Source organism: Electrophorus electricus, chromosome 7 (genome assembly GCF_013358815.1).
Source record: "Electrophorus electricus isolate fEleEle1 chromosome 7, fEleEle1.pri, whole genome shotgun sequence".
NCBI classification, from domain to species: Eukaryota; Metazoa; Chordata; class Actinopteri; order Gymnotiformes; family Gymnotidae; genus Electrophorus; species Electrophorus electricus.
This window is the reverse complement of record NC_049541.1, coordinates 14,391,253-14,408,715: the sequence shown is the minus strand read 5'-3', so window position 1 is coordinate 14,408,715 and position 17,463 is coordinate 14,391,253. Positions and strand designations below refer to the sequence as shown.

Genomic DNA, 17,463 nt, shown 5'->3' with positions numbered 1-17,463 from the left:
TACCATGCAACCAAGAATCTAAGCAAAGTGTTGAGTGTCCTGTTACTTAACATCCATTTTTACTGTTATCATTCTTTATGGGTTAAGCATTTATCGGCTCAGCAAAATTGCCTGTTTCTAGAGCAAAACGGAGGGATGTGTTTTTGAACCCAGATCACCTTACCACGGAGAAGAGCCTGAGGGAGCAATATTCACCTCCCATTAAAGCCTTTCTCGAAGCCAAATTCGGAGCTTTTAAATAAAAGAAATAAATTTTGAATTATGGTTTCTGACAGCGCCATAAAGGGCTTAGTTAAACAATTATATGCATTCCCGTCTTCGGAGTTACCAGGAGAATATTAAATCTGTGTATGAGTTTGATTTAAGAAAAAAAAAAAAATTAAATAAATTGTTAAAAGTGTGCGCGTGATCGTGCGGGTACACGCGTGTGTGACAAGAATGCGACTGTACCCTCGTCTGGGGTTTATGCGTTCTAGGGCACAAAGGTGCAGCGGTGCTCACCAGGAGGCGTAGCTGCGGGGCTATTTTAGTGAGCCATTCACATGCGTTAGGGGAGCGTCAACTTCCACTACATTGTCTCCATCTCCACTATCGCTTGTCTGCTCACTCCGCCTGATCACTCTTCACAGGTAAGAACACTTTTGTTCTAATAGTCGAGGTAAATCATAAATGAGTATTAAGATAGTGTGAGAACTGTGTGTGAAATATAGAGAACATTTTCCTTCTCACTAAGACTCCCCTTTATCTCCTTTAGTTCATTATTTTAGTCATTTATTAACAATATTTAGGGCCCAAGGTCATGTAAGCAATCAGTATGATATTTTAAGGGAATGTGGCAGGTCATATGGTATGAGGGGATTGAGATTCTTGACAGCAATACTCGTTAACGTATAATATTTCAGATGCTGGTAGTTTATTGTCCTGTCTCTGTCTGAGACATTCTCAGGTGGTGCTGAGGACACCGGTGTTTATTGTTAAGTGCGTTCTGTATCATGCTTGTTTACAAAAAGGATTCTTTGTAATAAAAAAAAGGCAGAGGTAATTTATTGGTGGTGTTGAACCATGTCATAAAGCAGGGCAGGGCTTGGCCTTCTCTTACAAGATTTTCCTGGCAAGAGAGATGGTAACAGGCTGAGGGGGGAGGGAGAGAGAGAGAGTGAGTCAGTCTGACCAATACACAGAGATGACATGAAAAACAGGTGCGTGTGTGCATGCATGCATGCACACATGCGTATTCATGCGCATGTGCCAACAAGTCTTTGGTGATAATTTGATTATTTTATTATCCCCATTCACAGTAAGGTTCTAGTACATTTAGGAAGAATTGTGACTCCATTAGCAGAGAAGCCATATTAGTAATATGAAAGCCTCAGTTAGGGCTGTCTGCACCTGGCAGGCCAAATTTGGGGGATTTTGAGTAACAGTAAATCGAAACAGCCACTAAATGACACTATAACGACTAAAATGTGCAATATATTCAGTAAATATGTTTTTGATGGAAGCTAAGAGATGGCTCAGAACCAAATTCTTAACAAGGGTTATATGATGTTGTGACGACTCACCCGGAGTGTCCACACAGAGACCTGTATTAATAATTCCTCAGTAACACCCCAATGGTACAAACTGTCACATGGCAGATGCCATTCTTTCAGCAGAACGTCACATGCGTCAGTAGCACACCACAATCTGACACTGGGCCATTCCACTATTTCCCAGTGCCCAGTTGGCCCCACACGCTGATGCTCTGAAACATGCTGGGACTTTTTCTTTAACTTTCTCTGTCCTCTTGTATTTTGTCGGTCCATTTTAGCCAAAGACCCCATTAACCCCTTCTCTGAGCATGTGGTCCCCTCAGCTCTCTGTGTGTGTGTGTGTGTGTGTGTGTGTGTGTGTGTGTGTGTGTGTGTGTGTGTGTGTGTGTGTGTGTGTGTGTTCAGGGTGGTGAAATCTAGGACCATGGTGGTACATCTATGACTGCTTTACTTCTGTAATGAAGCTTTTCTTTTGGATTCCAGGGTGGACAGCTGACAGTGTGTGTCGCAGGCAAAGCAGAGGTCACTGAACACCTCTGGCTGAGTCACAGTGATGCCTTGTCTAAAAGTGCTACATACTTGTTTTCCTCTGGGCCATAAAGTGCCTATTGTCTGCACGTATACGGGAACTTCATTAGCCTTTTTTAAAATCCCTTACCTCGGAAACCTTGATTTGGACTTCTGCGAGATCTCAAATCTCTCTTTCCAGTGTGTCCTGGTTAGTCCATGGCACAGGGCTGGCATTTGACTGCTATTTGTCCAGCAGTGTGACGTTGCTTGATGAGAATGTGGTGCCTTGACTGATACTGAAATCTGACCACAAATATTTTGGCATGCTTTCAGGGCAAAGCGCAGCGTGACCATGTCTGAGGGGTAAGGGTCATATCTACTGGGACAGGGACTCTGTCAATATTACATTCACTTAACAGATCTGATTTACAACAGGTTATGGTGACTGGTTCAGTAACATACTTGTGTTTGTGTTCAATGGAATGTTTGTTTGACATGACCTTTCAACAGACCGGTAAGAACACTGACATTCTAATGCATATATTGTACTGAAGTGCTAAAGCATGGAAATATAGTTCTAATGCAAAATAAGATTTCTTTTCCTGTGCAGTGACAAGTGTTGTCTGCATGCAAAACCATTGATTTGGATTTTGCCTGGCATTTACTGAACTCTCATATTTGATAGTGAGCAATTAGCTTGAGTGTCACGCAAACCCAGTGACCCAGACTGAATCACTGCACCTAATGCAGAGGTAAATAACCTTGCCTTCGAGCATTTGTGTGAGATGGAGCAGCATGTTGGGAAGTCATCTCCACTGTAGGCTTGCCTGAGACCTTCGCTGGGCGACTAACGCCTGATCCCTCATTTTGGAAATTCCGACAGTAATCTGTTCAGGCAGTGCGTGCATGCGCCGTTGGGTTGCGGATTACGACCCCCTCCCCCATCATAATGAGGCTGCAGGACAGATGAGAATGACTAGACTAGACTCTTTCCTCACAGAGAAAGTCCAAGCCCAAGTCCAAGTACCCAGCAACACGCAGACTGCTTCTGAAGGTGGGTACGAACACAGCCTCCACGTATCACGGAAGAGAATTGGCATATGTGCGTTGTGTGGAGTCCATCTGCTCCGTCCCTTTTATACTTTCACGGCTTGTCATTGCCTAATCATCGTGGCTCTTGCCTGATAGTTTTGTTGGTGCAGTGTGAAGGCCTTGTCTTTTCTTTCCAGACCAAACTTCTGCGGAAGGCAGAGAGTTTGCTGGTGAAGGAGAGAGAGCAGAAGTTGATCGAACGGGAGAGCGCGCTGAAGGAGAGAGCACCCCCTCTGAAGCTCTCCGGCCTCTCTGTGCAGGAGCTGCAGGTACTGCCTCTGGCCATCTTTTATCAGGGTCCAGAAATCTTACCACACTCCACTAGCTCCACTACTTTGTATGCTAATTAATGCATGACAATAAGCACTATATCTAGCACTAATGAAGTGTATAAGAAAATGCACAAGGTACTACATGTGGTAAAACCTCTGTTCTAAATGCAGCAGGGACACAGAGAGGTGTTCAGCTCTAGGAATACCTTCTGTATCATCAAAATAAGATTTGTTTAGCTTCTGTTATCCCAATGAGTGGCCCAATCAATACCTGCTTAAGTCGTCCAGTTGTGAGCGACTACTATTCCGCACAGTGCATTTCAAACAGACATTGCAAAATGCCTTTTGCAGGAAATTTGCAAAGATTTGCACCACAAGATCGACATTGTGGATGAGTCACGATACGACCTTGAACTAAAAGTGGCCAGGAATGAAACAGAGGTATTAAGGCAATTATTCGATATACAGATATTTGACATCATTTTAGCAAGACAGTTTAGTATACTGTATTTTTGCAGCAATGAAGAAGAATGCTGTTCTATACAGTGTATTGACTCTCATTAATGTTACAAAACAGTGACATTCATGATAGCATTTCTCACACATATATCTAAAAAAATCATTGTTACACAATTGGAGTTACATTTTGAGGCTGTTGCACATTTGGACAGTTACACATTTGGAAGCAACATGCTTTCTTTTCCAGATCCAGTCACTACAACAGAAGGTCTATGAACTGAAGGGCAAAATGAAGCGACCCAACCTGAAGAGAGTTAAGAAGACGGCGGATGACAAGCTGGGAGCTCTCACGGACACCAAGCTCATGAAGGCCGACTTCAAAGCCAACCTCAAGACTGTGAAGAAAGAGGAGGAAAAGGTGATGCTGCAGCGACCAGAACAGCCATGCCACTGCCCTCTGTAAACCCTCTCTCAAGCCCTTAGTTAGTTTATTCAGGTGTGCTGTGTGCAGGAGGGAATTTGTCAGCAGTACAGTAGGAGCAAGTACCCTGCATGCCCTGTGTCCTCTGAGAACCGTGCCGTTCATCTCGGTCTTAATCCTGTGAATGCTCTATTGCCATTAGGGACATCTGCACGCAGGGACCACAACTCTTTCACTGCTCTCCTACTGTGCACGCCTTTAACTCACAGAGCTCTTTTTTTTTTTTTTCTGTCTCCCCACAGAAAGAGGAGGTGACAGACTGGAGGAAGAACGTGGAAGCCATGTCCGGCATGGAGGGCAGGAAGAAGATTTTTGATGCTGGCCAGTAAATTCAGCATTTTGCTGTATTTTTTTAAATGAAGGCAATAAAAGACATTTTGCAGAAAACACAGGTGTGTGTGTGTGTGTGTGTGTGTGTGTGTGTGTGTGTGTGTGTGTGTGTGTGTGTCTGAATCTTCCAAAAACAGGTGAAATAAGTCATTCACATTTTCTAATATAAAATTGACTTGCATGGAATATTGATGATTTTCTGCTAAAATATGTGCATGTATTATCAGCGGAGATGGATTAGACAGAGGAAAACCTAATATTCCTATCATACCAATTGTGTAATGTATTTGATTCATACACTCTGATTAAATGAATGAATACATTTTGTGTATCCTCACACAAAATATGTGCTAATTTTGTTATAGATTTGCATTTTTTTAAATCAGGTTATTTTTAACAATGACACTGAGTGCATTAAAGAGAGTGAGGTTTAAAGATAGTTACATGTAACACAATTCATTTGTATTTTCAGTAAAATTAAAAATATATATATATCTTGAAAGCGTTGTTTGTTTAAAATCCAAATGTGTATGATCAGATTAACATCAGATTAAGTTTTGTTTGTTTTTCATGGTAGAAACAATATGACTTAAAAACATATTTATATGTGAAATAGAATTTAGGTGAAACAATTTCAAAATAATGCTTTAATTATTTTGGCATATTTGCATTAATTTAAATATTATGGAGCTTCAGCTATATTATTTATTTACAGATGGTAACTATCCTGGTGTCAAAATGCACATGATCCAATTAAACATTCTATGAACTTTGCGGCCACTTGTCACATGCATTTATTAATTTTTTTTAATAGATAACATAATATGGTACAAAACAAATTACAATGACTGCATTGTAGCACTATCAAATTTATACTAAAACATTTTAGAATGTGCCAAGTTCCATTAACCTGAGCCTGAAAATTAAATTAGACTTCTATTTTCATCTGCAGATGGTGCTCTAGGTATAGCCTGTATTGTTTTCATTTATCTTCTTCACCAGAAGGAGGCGACAATGCTTTGCCTGCCCTGAATATGCTGACCTTTCACAATGACTCAGGGGCGAGCCTCAGTTATACACATCAAAGACTTAAAGAGCTGTGAGAGAGAATGCAAAGGCAGTCTTGGATCGGCATCACTACAAGTGTGCCCTCACAAGAGATGCAGAAGTTGCTTTTGGCACCGCAACCGTTTTCTTGCTTCCTTGCATCTCCACCACAGGCGTAAAATTTCAGGTTCAAAACAAAAAAGTCCTGCCATGATTTTGAATTACCCAGTCGGCTTCGCTAATTAATTCTGCCTGCTGGCTTGAGCCAGATGGTAGAAGAATCTTGAGGAGAACTTTTACTTTCTGAACATGAACTATTCACCTCCACTCCTTGCTGGAACATGACGTGCTGCTATCCTCAGAGAAGTTAGAGAGACATACCCCATCACTAGCAGTCACTCTAGATGAGAATGCGCTGAGCTGTCCATGGGACTTTGTGACTTGTTGATTGGTAGAGGAAGCAAAGTGGGTAAAGGAAGGGCGTGAGAGTGGCGTCGTGTCCTCTGTGAATCAGGTTGTGCAGATGGCCTGTGAACACACAGATGGCCATCATCATTACCGATATCTGTACACTCTGTTCAACACGTGGGCCAGTGTTGCCCTCTGCCAGTAAGGTCAATTTGACCAGGCTGCCCAGCGAACAATGACACTGACTCTATTGTCTACTGAATGTATAAATAAATGTGCATGCAATTATCTAAATGCGACCTGCATTCACCCTGAGATGTAATTATCTTGACCAGTAATGGACAGTATTACTAGTCTTCCAGCAGGTCCCAATTATCCTGGTATTTGCTCTCCTAGATCCGTAGCATCTTTATGTGCTCTCTCTTATTAAAGACTGTCCTATTAATCCAGCTTTTTGCATTTTATGATGAGCAGATGGCTCGGCTTTGATTGGACACAGATGCGGTCTCTGTAGTAACGTTAAACATCCCGCACATTGTTCTGCATGACCTTTCCTGAAAAATTGCTTCCAAAGGTTTATTGTCTCTTGCTGAACTGCCGTGCATGTCAGCACAGTTTAGGCTGAGAGACTCATGAAACAAAGGGGATCAGCAAACTGTGAGCAGACTGCACCGCGGTCAGTGAAAACTGTACCAGTCATCGAGGTCCATATGATATAGCAGCTGTGTGTGCACCACTATGGCAAGCACTGTTTGAACTCCAGGTTAGCGTTTCACTGTTCTGCCAAGTTACTGAAATCACAGTAGATAATAGTGAGGAGCTCAGTAGGTGTTTTGATTGTATCTTCCCATGTAATTAGTGTTTCCCCAGTGTGCCTAATCTGACTGCTTCCCAGTTATTCTTACCTATCTGTTCTCCTATTCCCCATGGACCTTTGTTTATAGAGTGCCGGTCCTGTTGGGTAGTCATACAGTCAGTTAACACTATGATCATGCAGGTTGCTGAGTACTCTGATGATAAAATCCCAGCAGGAAGGATCCCAAGACCCACTGACACGTTAAGAGAGCGCCCAGCCCATGCGGGACACTGGTCGGCTCTTCATCCTACAGGAGCCTTTACAGTGATCGTAATAAATCATCTTCCACAATGGCAGAAAGAAATTAGCCGAGGAGAGACTAGCAGGGCACAAGCACGTGTCAGGGAGAGATTCAGATCTCCAGTCATCTCTTGCAGAGCTTCCCAACCCAAGTTTCCATAAAGGAGTCTAGTGTTTCAGCACACGAGATTTATTCCGTCCTCTAAGTCAGGCCATGCAGAAATGCAATAACCACATGCCACTGCACCGCTTTAACCAGCAGCTCCCATTTTGGCCTCTGCATTACAAATGGCATCCGTGCAGGAAGTCGTTACATATGAGCATCTGGTCAGTTTGCTTCATCACATAGCTGGACTATGACATGCACTCAGACACAAGGAAGTGGGCACATCCAATGGAGCTGTTCTTCATACAGCATTCTAACAGAGCTCTGTGCATTCTGTCATTTGACTGTATCAGGTCACATACTTTCTGTTAATGGTGTCTTTGTCTGCAGCCTGGCCTTGATCTCTGGCTTGAAGAAACACAATTGAAATCTTCATTTCATTTCAAATATTATATTATTTCATGTTTCATATCAAGCATTTTCCTGAAAAGGAATAAATCCAGTAAATATACTATACCTCTGCTTGTAGCAACATCTGTTAAGCTGGAACATGACAAAGCTTTGAAGCTGAGCTCACTGATGTTACCTCCACTTGGTGTCCATAGTTTTGAGGTCAGAGGTGAATGGGGCACTTCCAGTCAGCAGGGCTGCTGGCTGGAGCTAGACTTACAGCTGGTGGGGTGACCCCACACACTCCAAAGAGAAAGGAGGCCTCTTTGATGTTTGGCACTGGAAGGATCTATTTTGCCTTCTGGTTGGAGATCAGCAAAGCTACTCTCTGCATTTTGGTGAAATCACCTGACTACGGAGGAGCAACAGTCAAGATCAACTTCATCCATTAGGTTGAGCAGCAGGCCTTGTCCTGCCACCACATGCCCCCCATTTGATAGACTGTGAAAGTGGGCTAGCAAGTAGGGAATGTGACAGTTGATGTTTGCCTCTGTGGTTTTTCAAACCCACCCGCATGTCAAGAAACACTGATGAAAACAGGCAACGGAGCCATCCTGAACTGGGCTCAGCTTACTGTATTTGTGTGTTGTGTATACAAGAGAGTGCTGTTTAAAATTACCAACTGTACCCTGAGTCACTGATTATCATTGTGAAAATCTGCCTGGTAAGAAGTAAATGAGGCCCTGCGCTGAGGGCAAACAGGAGCTGTTTGCACATGGCAGCCTCCCATGGCCCTCCATGGCAGGACTCTAGTCTAACAGGACTGTCTCAAACACATAGCATTACTACTTTTGAAGCTCAGCCATTTGCTTAATATGTCCAAAAAGTCTATGTTGATCACAAAAGCCTGATGAGATCATACCTAGACAGAGTGTCTATAAATATAAAGGTTTTTTTGCCGAAGTAAACATGTGAAGTCACTGAAGTAAATATAGACCAGTATAAAGCTCTTAGATCAGGAGATCATAAAATGTTTGGCATCATCTCCTTTGTCGAAACATTATGAATTCATAGGCAGATATTTGATATTGCCAGAGTGTGCAGAGTAAAGTATCTGCTTTGTGGCAAAGTATTGCACTGCACCTATTTCATCAAAGGTGTTTGTGAAAAGCAAATCAATTAATATTTCCTTTCATCAGTTTGTTTATTTGCAAAAGTTTGCATATTTGGTTGTTTCTCCAAAACTATTGAATGTTTTAAAGCGATTTCTCCAATCTTTTGAATCTCTCTCTCATACACACGCATACTAAAATGGACACAGAGTGAGTGAGAGAACCTATATGATTAACACTTACGCATTTATAGGAAATGACAGCATCCATCTCCATCCTCTGTGCATTCGTATCTCTATAGAAAGCTTCTGTCTGAGAAAACGATGGGTGCATTAAATTGTTTAAGCGACGTGTTGGTCAGAATGGTGTCAACATGGTCTACTTATGTAAGCAGTGTCCCTAAAGTAAGCGTGCGATATTTTTACGCTTCCTGGGCAGTTCGATAGCATTGGGAGAGGCACAAATAAGTTGGTTTCGGTTCATAATTACGCAACCCTTTTGGCCTCAGAAGATTTTTCCATTTACTTTACTTTTTTTTCAAGATATTTGGTCAAATGGTCTTACTCCAAAACGCCTGGCTCGGTATAACGATGAAAAGCGTCTAATACTGGATTAGTTCATAATACCTGTTGTAGCATACTGGCTTCGACGTTTGTAGGTATTTGCGGTACCAGATTTGATTTCTAAATTCCTTGTGAATCAGAAGTCACAGTGTTTCATTCATTTCCCATAAAATATTACGCCTGTACTTAAGTGTTTAAACAGATGCCCGCCCTTTTTAGCCATGATTAACATTTCATATGATCGCTACTGACAAGTGGCTTTTCTGTCGGAGTCTCATGAAGGATAACCAAAAAAGGTCATTCTGCAAGGCAAGCTTGGATGTGTCCTCAACTGCTCAAAACTTTAAATGCGTTGGTATTTGAACTTTTGTTTCTGTCAGTTTAACGTATTGGTCCATCACTTGCTCGGAAAATAAATCAATGGCGTCCCTTTTTAGTTCTTTTGCAAAGCCATACGAGCCCAACAAAGCTTAAAGTAACTAGCTGATGCGAAATACCGCGGACAACAGGCAGACACTGCCTGCTGTACTCGGAGCTGTAAACACAGGAGATGTCGCTGGAGCTCGGTGGTTTTTACAGGGAGGGGCTTGGGATAGCGGGCTGGATTACTGAATCCTGTAGCTGTTCAGCGAGCGAGTAGCCCGAACGGACTGCGCTCGGAAACTCGGGCCATTTATATCCCTTCTAAACTTTGTGCGCTGTCAAAGCAGGTAAGTTTGCTGCGCCTTATGTAGATGACGCTTTGATTTCCATAGGTTTTGACCCTTCTTCCTCCACTGGTTTGTCGACAAACATCAATTTGAAAGTTCTGGCTTTGAAAGTTTCGTTTCATTTGCGTAACGGTGCATTTTAGAATAGCAAGGTGTTGCTTTGCCCCTTTGATGCTCTGGCGCGTCTGGTAAATTAGTGTCTGTACGCTTTGCTGTGTAGTGTAATTTCCGTTTTGAATGTGAACGAAGTAAAAAGTTGTTTTTTTGTCCAGGTAAATGCTTTTTTGAAATCCTCGAATGATAGGGTACACTTCTGTTAAATTTCCTTTCACACACCCTTTCCTAGAAACTTTTGTAAAAGACCCCAAACCCTTATTAGGCTCACGAAACCGCTGTAATGATAGCTGGCCTGACAGTGATTCCGATGCAGACCCAGTTGCCCTTAGTCAGCGCATGTTTTTGTTCTTTATAGATTATTGTTTGTTTGTTTTTCTCACAGCAGTGGATTAAAATAGTTTAACAGGCAGAAACTTGTATCCTCGTGGATGCTGTAACACTTAATAAGCTTCTTAGTAGCATCGCTTATGGAGTTTTTGTCCTCTCTCTTCCTAAAATATTTGTGGTGCGCTGTTGCCAGTCACGAACATTCTTGCATTGTTTCATCGCTTTCTCTTGTGGGATTGTGGATGGACATGAACTGGAGGACTTGGGGTGGGAGGTTGCTTTGTTAAATGATTTCTCTCTTAAAGGAATTAGTGGATTTTAGGATTATGACCCACCCAGAATGTGCCACAGCTGTACAGCTATACAGCTGTGTTATTCCAAACCATAAGGCATACTTACTGAGTATACTTAGTTAAATGTCCCTTGAACTCAGTGTATCTCTCTTCGCGTTCGTTGGAATTCTAACTGATGGTTCAGAAAGCCTTTAGCTTATGGGATGGGAGTGGTTTTGCTTTTTTGACCAGTGATAGTTCAGGCTGGTCTCAGTACATGCCTTCAGATTGGTGATGTACTATGGAGGTAGATGGTACAGAGATCTGAGCAGCAAGGCAGGCCGGTAATTGGCCACGAAACTGGATCTGATAACAGTGTGGTGTTTGGAAAATATGAAGGGAATGCCCTCTCCTTATAAGGAACAGACTGAACCTGGTGACAGACGGTTGGAATAGCCTCTGGAATGCATAACAGCACCATTTTTTTTCTCTCTTTGACCCACTCTTTCTTTCACTCATTCCTTTAGTCTCTCTTCTTCTTCTTCTTCTTCTTCTTCATCTTCTTTGTCTTCTTCTTCCTCTCTCTCTCTCTCTCTCTCTCTCTCTCTCTCTCTCTCTCTCTCTCTCAGTATTTCTCTCTCTCTCTCTCTCTCTCTCTCTCTCTCACCCAGTGTACTTTGAGCCCAGAGGAATCTGGAGGTAATTCTGAACAATGATAACAAGTCTTTGGCATGGGCCTGGCTAGGGCAGGATGTTGAGAACACTACCCTGTGCTTCCGGAGCCTGCAAATGCAGCTGCATCATGAAGGCTGGCCTAGCAGCAGAGCAGACAACTGAAATGCACCATGCTTGGATGAACGGCCTGCTCGCCTGAAAGTTCGCCTGTTTGTTAAGGTGGCCCCAGTTTGGACTGGAACAGCTCCAAATCCAGATCCTCATGTTCTCTTAGATCTGGTTCTAGTTTGCTATAACAAACATTTCGAACTGTACCAAAACTATTGGAGTGCTACGTTTGCCAATTCTGATTCTGCGAATACCTCAAAACATGTAATTAGAGTATCTGCAGATGACAGTGTAATTAGGGAGTGTGCATTAAAGAGCTTTTCATGAAATGTGCAAAACAGTTTTCCAGATTCTAGGGTCTTGCACAGAATTGAAATTTAGAATACCAAGCTATTCCAAAACACCTTTCAAAAAGGCAATTTTTAAAGGGAGGTTAATAGAGCCCAAATGCAACAGCAGAGTTACCCTTGCATTTTCTGAACCCAAGTCAGCAATTTCAAACGTGTCCTCATAACAAAAAAATATGTACTTTGGCCAACTGTTGCAAAATCTTCAATTAACTTTTATTTTGTGATGTGTGCCCGCGGGGGGGGGGGGGGGGGGGGGGGGGAGGTTGGGGGTGCAGCCCTGCAGCTCAGACCACATCAAGTTCACTACCAACCTTCCTCCACTTAATTCAAAAGCATGTAATTTGAATACACCAGGTCCAAAAATCACTAGGTCAGTTGTGTAATACAGTGAGTTTCTGTCTGTTTCCAGGGCATTGGGGTCTGTTTAACTCCAAATTGACAAAACAGGGGCATTCCTTGATTGAGAGCTGCAAGCTATTTGAAAACCCTGGCACGTTTATTTACCTCCTTGTGCCTTGCAGATATTTTGGCAGTAATATAAAAATCCCAAATTTCTTATGCTCTCTCCTATTTGAAAGGGGTTCTCTTGTGGTTTGGTTTTTCTTCCATGGTAATTTTTTGGTCATTTTTGGTCTGTTTGTTGTTCTTTGTCGATTTCACTAGAAAAGTCGGTTCTGGGACAGCAAAGCCTGCCTGCTTAGTTCCTAAGTAGGAAGGCTTGCTGTAGGCCGGAGCTGCGGATGTGTGAGGATTTCACTGAGGTGATGGATAATGCTGACAGATACGTTCGCATTGCTTCACTGCCCGAGGGTGTAGGCATGTTGAATCAACTACTGAAATAAATCCTCTCTGCAGAGACTGAATCATTGGAACTGATTTAACTTATCTGGCTGTCTTGGTCATTTATACATTTGGGGCGGCACATAGCCTTCAGTGGCCTTAGAATATAGATAGTTTCCTTGTGAGGAAAAAAACTATTGTCCTCAGAATTCATCTCATGTGATAAATTCCCCACAGTCACTCAGGAGTAATGTGCCTGACCCTGACACTCTGGTCATTATGATCATTATGTGCAATCCTAACGGGTCCGCTTCTAGGACTGGTCCAGGAACATGACACTATGTCATCACCCAGAGAAGCTCGATGTCATGTTCTCAAAATGATAAATAAAGTAACGTACTGTTGATGAACAGGACTGTTTTTTCCCTCTCCAGACTTCTTCCCATCTGATAAAACAAGCACAGGAAATGTCTGAGTAGGTCCATTTTCCCTGGTCTGTGTTCCAGCCTCTTCCCCCTGGGGATCACGTGTTCCTTGCAGCCCAAGGGCTCTGCTCTGTGCTGCACCCCTCCTCTAGCCCAAGCTAAACAAACACACCTAATCAAGACATGGTCAACATGCTCCAGTGGAAATCGCATTTAGAGGTCCTGTTGGAAGAGTGGGATTTGAAGGATTAAGGGGCCAATATAAATTGGGTTGTGATGCAACACTTAAAGCACGCGTGAAAGATCTGCGACGTGAAGTCGTACTGTGATGGGACCGTGAGGTGGGACCACAGATCGGGGCTAAGCGTGTGTGTGTGTCTGAGTGTATGTGTATGTGTGCCACTGTGTGTGTTCCTGGTAAGGTGTTAGAAGTAAGCTTGATTGTGATGATGGATTGGATGCTTGTCATAGGTGGGGGTGAGCAGGTACTAACTGCCAGGCCTCCGCTCAAGAACATTCCGCTGACTCCATAAGGAGCCATGCTCACCTCACTGAGCTCCTATGTCTCTCTTTGACCATTACTGTTAAATGGCTGATTTCTTTTTCGCAAATGTTGCCATGTCACAGCGGAGAACTCTTCCAGTGTGCGCACAATTGCTTTAATAGAACCCTGTCTGGACTGAGCTGCCTGAAATCTGCTAATGGGAGCAGTAGTAATTGTTTAAGAATGGCTTTATGGAGTGAATTCGCCTCCTCCTAATCAGAAGCATATTTATGCATTAATGTAGGAGCCTCTGCGGATTCCTCAGAAATTTGCTGTAGGAACAGCAGGCCTGCCCCCTCCCCACATGCTGTCTCATTCCACTTCACATGTCATTGCATAGCTCAGAATGACACAATTAGATTTGATTAAAACCAAAGAGCAAAGTTTAACATGGCAGCCACACAGGATTCCCCTGTAACTCGTATGCACTGTGCGTCAGTTATGTCTTGACACCTCTATGTGAGAAATGCAAGTGCGTCGCTTTTACGGCGCCTGCCCTTGTGCATGTTATAAATCTGGCAGCTCATTTTCATTTGTCGAGAAACATGGCAGTGCCACGGCATAAATCAGCATTTTGTGTCTCTCCACGCAGTACCAGGCACTTGGCAGAGAATCAGTTCTAGCCGCATATTCTCTAAGAGTGCCATTTAATCGGAAGCGGGCCATAGGGTGGCAATTGCAGGCAAGGGGCTAGCATTCGTGAGCCACTTACCTCATGCAAAACTTGCTAGAAATCACTCCCTGCTGCAATCACTCATGCTGTTATTAAACAGCTCAGGTCTGGTTTTCTTAAAGGGGATTTTATTGGCCTTCGAGATGCAGATCAAACACAGGGTGACTCAGGCTGCCTGCTACGGATCGGCCACTCTGAAGTATGCCAGGAGCTATTCGCAGTTTATTTATATGCTACTAGCGCCATCAATCAGCAAAGATATTCTTGGTCTAAATGAAACCACATCTTATTTGTTATGCTGACAGAAGTGGTGTAGGCACACAGAAGATTTTTAGTCTTCACATGTATGTAGATGGTAAGAAGCGTGTCAACTGCTAGGCAGAATTCATGGTTATGCAGGAACCAACACAACAGAGGGGGAAATAGTGGACTCTGGGTTTAGCCTGGGCTTGGTGCAGTAAGCAGAGAGTTTTTACTAATAATAATGAAAGTTGCAGCCATTTCCTGATTAACAGCTGAAGTACAATGTGTATGCACTTGGGCAGGCATAAGGACTGAATTACAGTGCTCATGCATGTGGGCACGAGAGGGCAATATGACCCAGTCAAGCAGGATGCATGTATGGGTGCATTCACATGTGTGAGGAGGGTGGTGATGTCGCGCAAGCTAGCTAGCCTCATTAAAGTCTGATTTAATTAATCCAGCAGTTCCATGGAGAACAATGGATTCTTGTTACAAGCAGCCTAGGAGACATTATTGTGTTTGTGTGTGTGTGTGTGTGTGTGTATGTGAGAGAGAGAGAGAGAGAGAGAGAGAGAGAGAGAGAGAGAGAGAGAGAGAGAGAAATAAAAAGTGAGAGAAAGGAAGTTAGTACCACGCCACTCAAGTCTATGACAGACGTGTAAGACCACCTTGGGTAATAATAGCCGTCCATTAGTTCAGGTTCCACTTAATGACCAATAATAGCATCCCAGCCGCCCAGACCTGCCTGACATGCAATAGTCAGTCAGTCAAGCTCTCTGTCAACACAGGCACACACTACACTTTGAATGGGTGATTGTGCATGTGTTTATGCGTGTGTGGCACAGGTGTATAATTGGAAGAAGGATGGCTGTCCTGATGGGGGGGAACGGCAAGCAGGGGAAAGCTGTGTGGGTTTGGATATGCTCCCCCTGCCATTGGATCTTCTATGCTAATCTCAGTTCCAGTTTAGCCATTAAGCATAATAAGTGACACACACACCCAATTTCATGCTTGTCCAGGAACTAGTTTTTCCACTAAATTAAGTATTATATAATAATGATAGCTCTGTTTGAGATTATTACAAAGTAATCTGCCCAGATTTATTTAATATCAGTGTAAAAATAAAAAGAATCCGTCACAGCATCAGTGTGTTAAATATGCAGTGAGCTAGACATACATATGGGTTATAACAGATTACTTTAAGTATTCTTAGCAACTTTGGGTGAAAAAATTCTCTTTACAGTTCATCTGCCTTTTGTGCAGGAAGGGGCTAAAGAAAGGGTTCAGAAGATGATGAAATTCTTGCTTTATCATAGGTGCTAAATATCAGTTACATTATTATATTAAACTGCCATGGTGATTTTAATGTAATTATCAAAACCAGGTACTGTTAAGTCCTGACAGCAGTGTGTGCGTCATATAAACCTGTAGCTCCAGATTTGAAGTAGCAGGCTATATAGACTCTTAGCAGGAGGGCTGAGTTTGGGGAGGGAGTGTTTGGGAAGTACAGCATGAGTGGCACATGGAAACACTGGCCAACCACCTCGCTAATAATAACAGGCATCATAAATATGATCGCAAGAGCAGGGCTATGCTAGCGTAACGGGAGGAGCACAGTGAGGGAGAGGCACGGGAAAGGGTTCTCCGCTAACAGAGGAATGCATGGTCTGAAGGCCATACAGCACAGCAAGTATCCTCTGCAACCCCCCCGCCCACACACACAAACACACACAAACACACACACACACACACACACACACACACATTTACTTCATGCAGAGGCTTTGTTAGCATTCCTGATTTCCTGAGTCTACCTACACTGTATACATTCCTTGGAGACATGATTAATGTAAGGCATGTAGTCGTGTTTGTTTTAGTCTAAAAAATATAAATCTGGAATTCCCATTTTCTACAACCATGCTTGTGCATGCTTGCCACAAGCGGAAGAAATTGTGATAGGAAGTGAGCCGGTAGCAGGACGGGGCTCTTAAACGCCTTTCTGGACACACTCCCTAGTGCTGTCATCAGTCTGACTGTTTTAAGTTGTTCTGGCTCATTGCTGTTTGAAGCTGGGAGTACTGATCCTGAGTGGTGCATCTCCCAAGTTTGAATGAAGGGAATTTACACTTTTCCTCCACTGTCTATCAGTAACGAAAGTTCTTCTCTCCTCTAACAACTCTTCACTCCTCTAACAACTCACAAAAGCTAGCCTGGTCTTATTACTGAACTGACACTACATCTCCCAAAAATACTAGCATATCTAGTGCATTAAATCTTAATTCTTTGTTAGAATCTTATTATTATCTAAAATATTATTCAGTATTGACAATCATCTGTTTACCTTTAAACAAAAAAATCAACTCAGTCACTGTGATCTGTGTGCATGCTTATTGAAGAATGCCGGTAGTTTCCCCTAAATAGTCCTAAAATGGTGTGGTCCAGGTTTCGACCTCCCTTCATGATCAAAACCCATGTCATCGGGCCTGAGGCAAAATCTCCACTTGCCTGTCTCTCCTGAGTAATGTGTTCCCCGTGTCACTTCTAAGAGATCTGCTATCACGTAATACCCTTGAAAACCTCTCATATGCTTCGGCAAAGAAGCACATTCCATTGTCTGATTTACAAAGTACTGTTCTGTTAAATAGATAAACCCTCTATGATTAATATCCATGCTTGGGTAAAATGTCACTCAGTAACCAGGTAGTAATGGCATTAATTCTCTTCAGGGAGCAAATGTTTTCTCACAGCTTGGGGTTTTGTGAGGCATAAACTTGATAAGATAGGAGTGTGTGCACGAGAACCAGCTCTGAGCACATGTTCCACACATATGCTGTGGATGTA

General features: G+C 42.8%; 2 protein-coding genes across 3 annotated transcripts in view; both read left to right on the top strand.

Annotated features, from left to right (window-relative positions):
• Positions 1 to 484: 484 nt before the first annotated feature.
• On the top strand, positions 485 to 5,451 carry tnni4a (troponin I4a). Of its 2 annotated transcripts, XM_027015828.2 has the most exons (8): positions 485 to 629; positions 2,376 to 2,405; positions 2,553 to 2,556; positions 3,043 to 3,096; positions 3,272 to 3,403; positions 3,758 to 3,847; positions 4,113 to 4,283; positions 4,589 to 5,451. In XM_027015828.2, the coding sequence occupies exons 2-8, from the start codon at positions 2,395 to 2,397 to the stop codon at positions 4,673 to 4,675; spliced, it is 549 nt and encodes a 182-aa protein (XP_026871629.2). In that variant the 5' UTR covers positions 485 to 629; positions 2,376 to 2,394; the 3' UTR covers positions 4,676 to 5,451. The 2 variants fall into 2 exon arrangements, with proteins under 2 accessions (XP_026871629.2, XP_026871630.2); XM_027015829.2 differs by lacking the exon at positions 485 to 629 and having other exon boundaries at positions 1,895 to 2,405.
• A 4,258-nt stretch (positions 5,452 to 9,709) lies between these two features.
• Positions 9,710 to 17,463, top strand: part of cald1a (caldesmon 1a) — a 36,346-nt gene continuing 28,592 nt past the window's right edge. The window contains exon 1 of the mRNA XM_035528310.1: positions 9,710 to 10,108. The gene's annotated coding sequence lies outside the window, so the exon portion shown is untranslated. The remainder of the gene's footprint in view (positions 10,109 to 17,463) is intronic.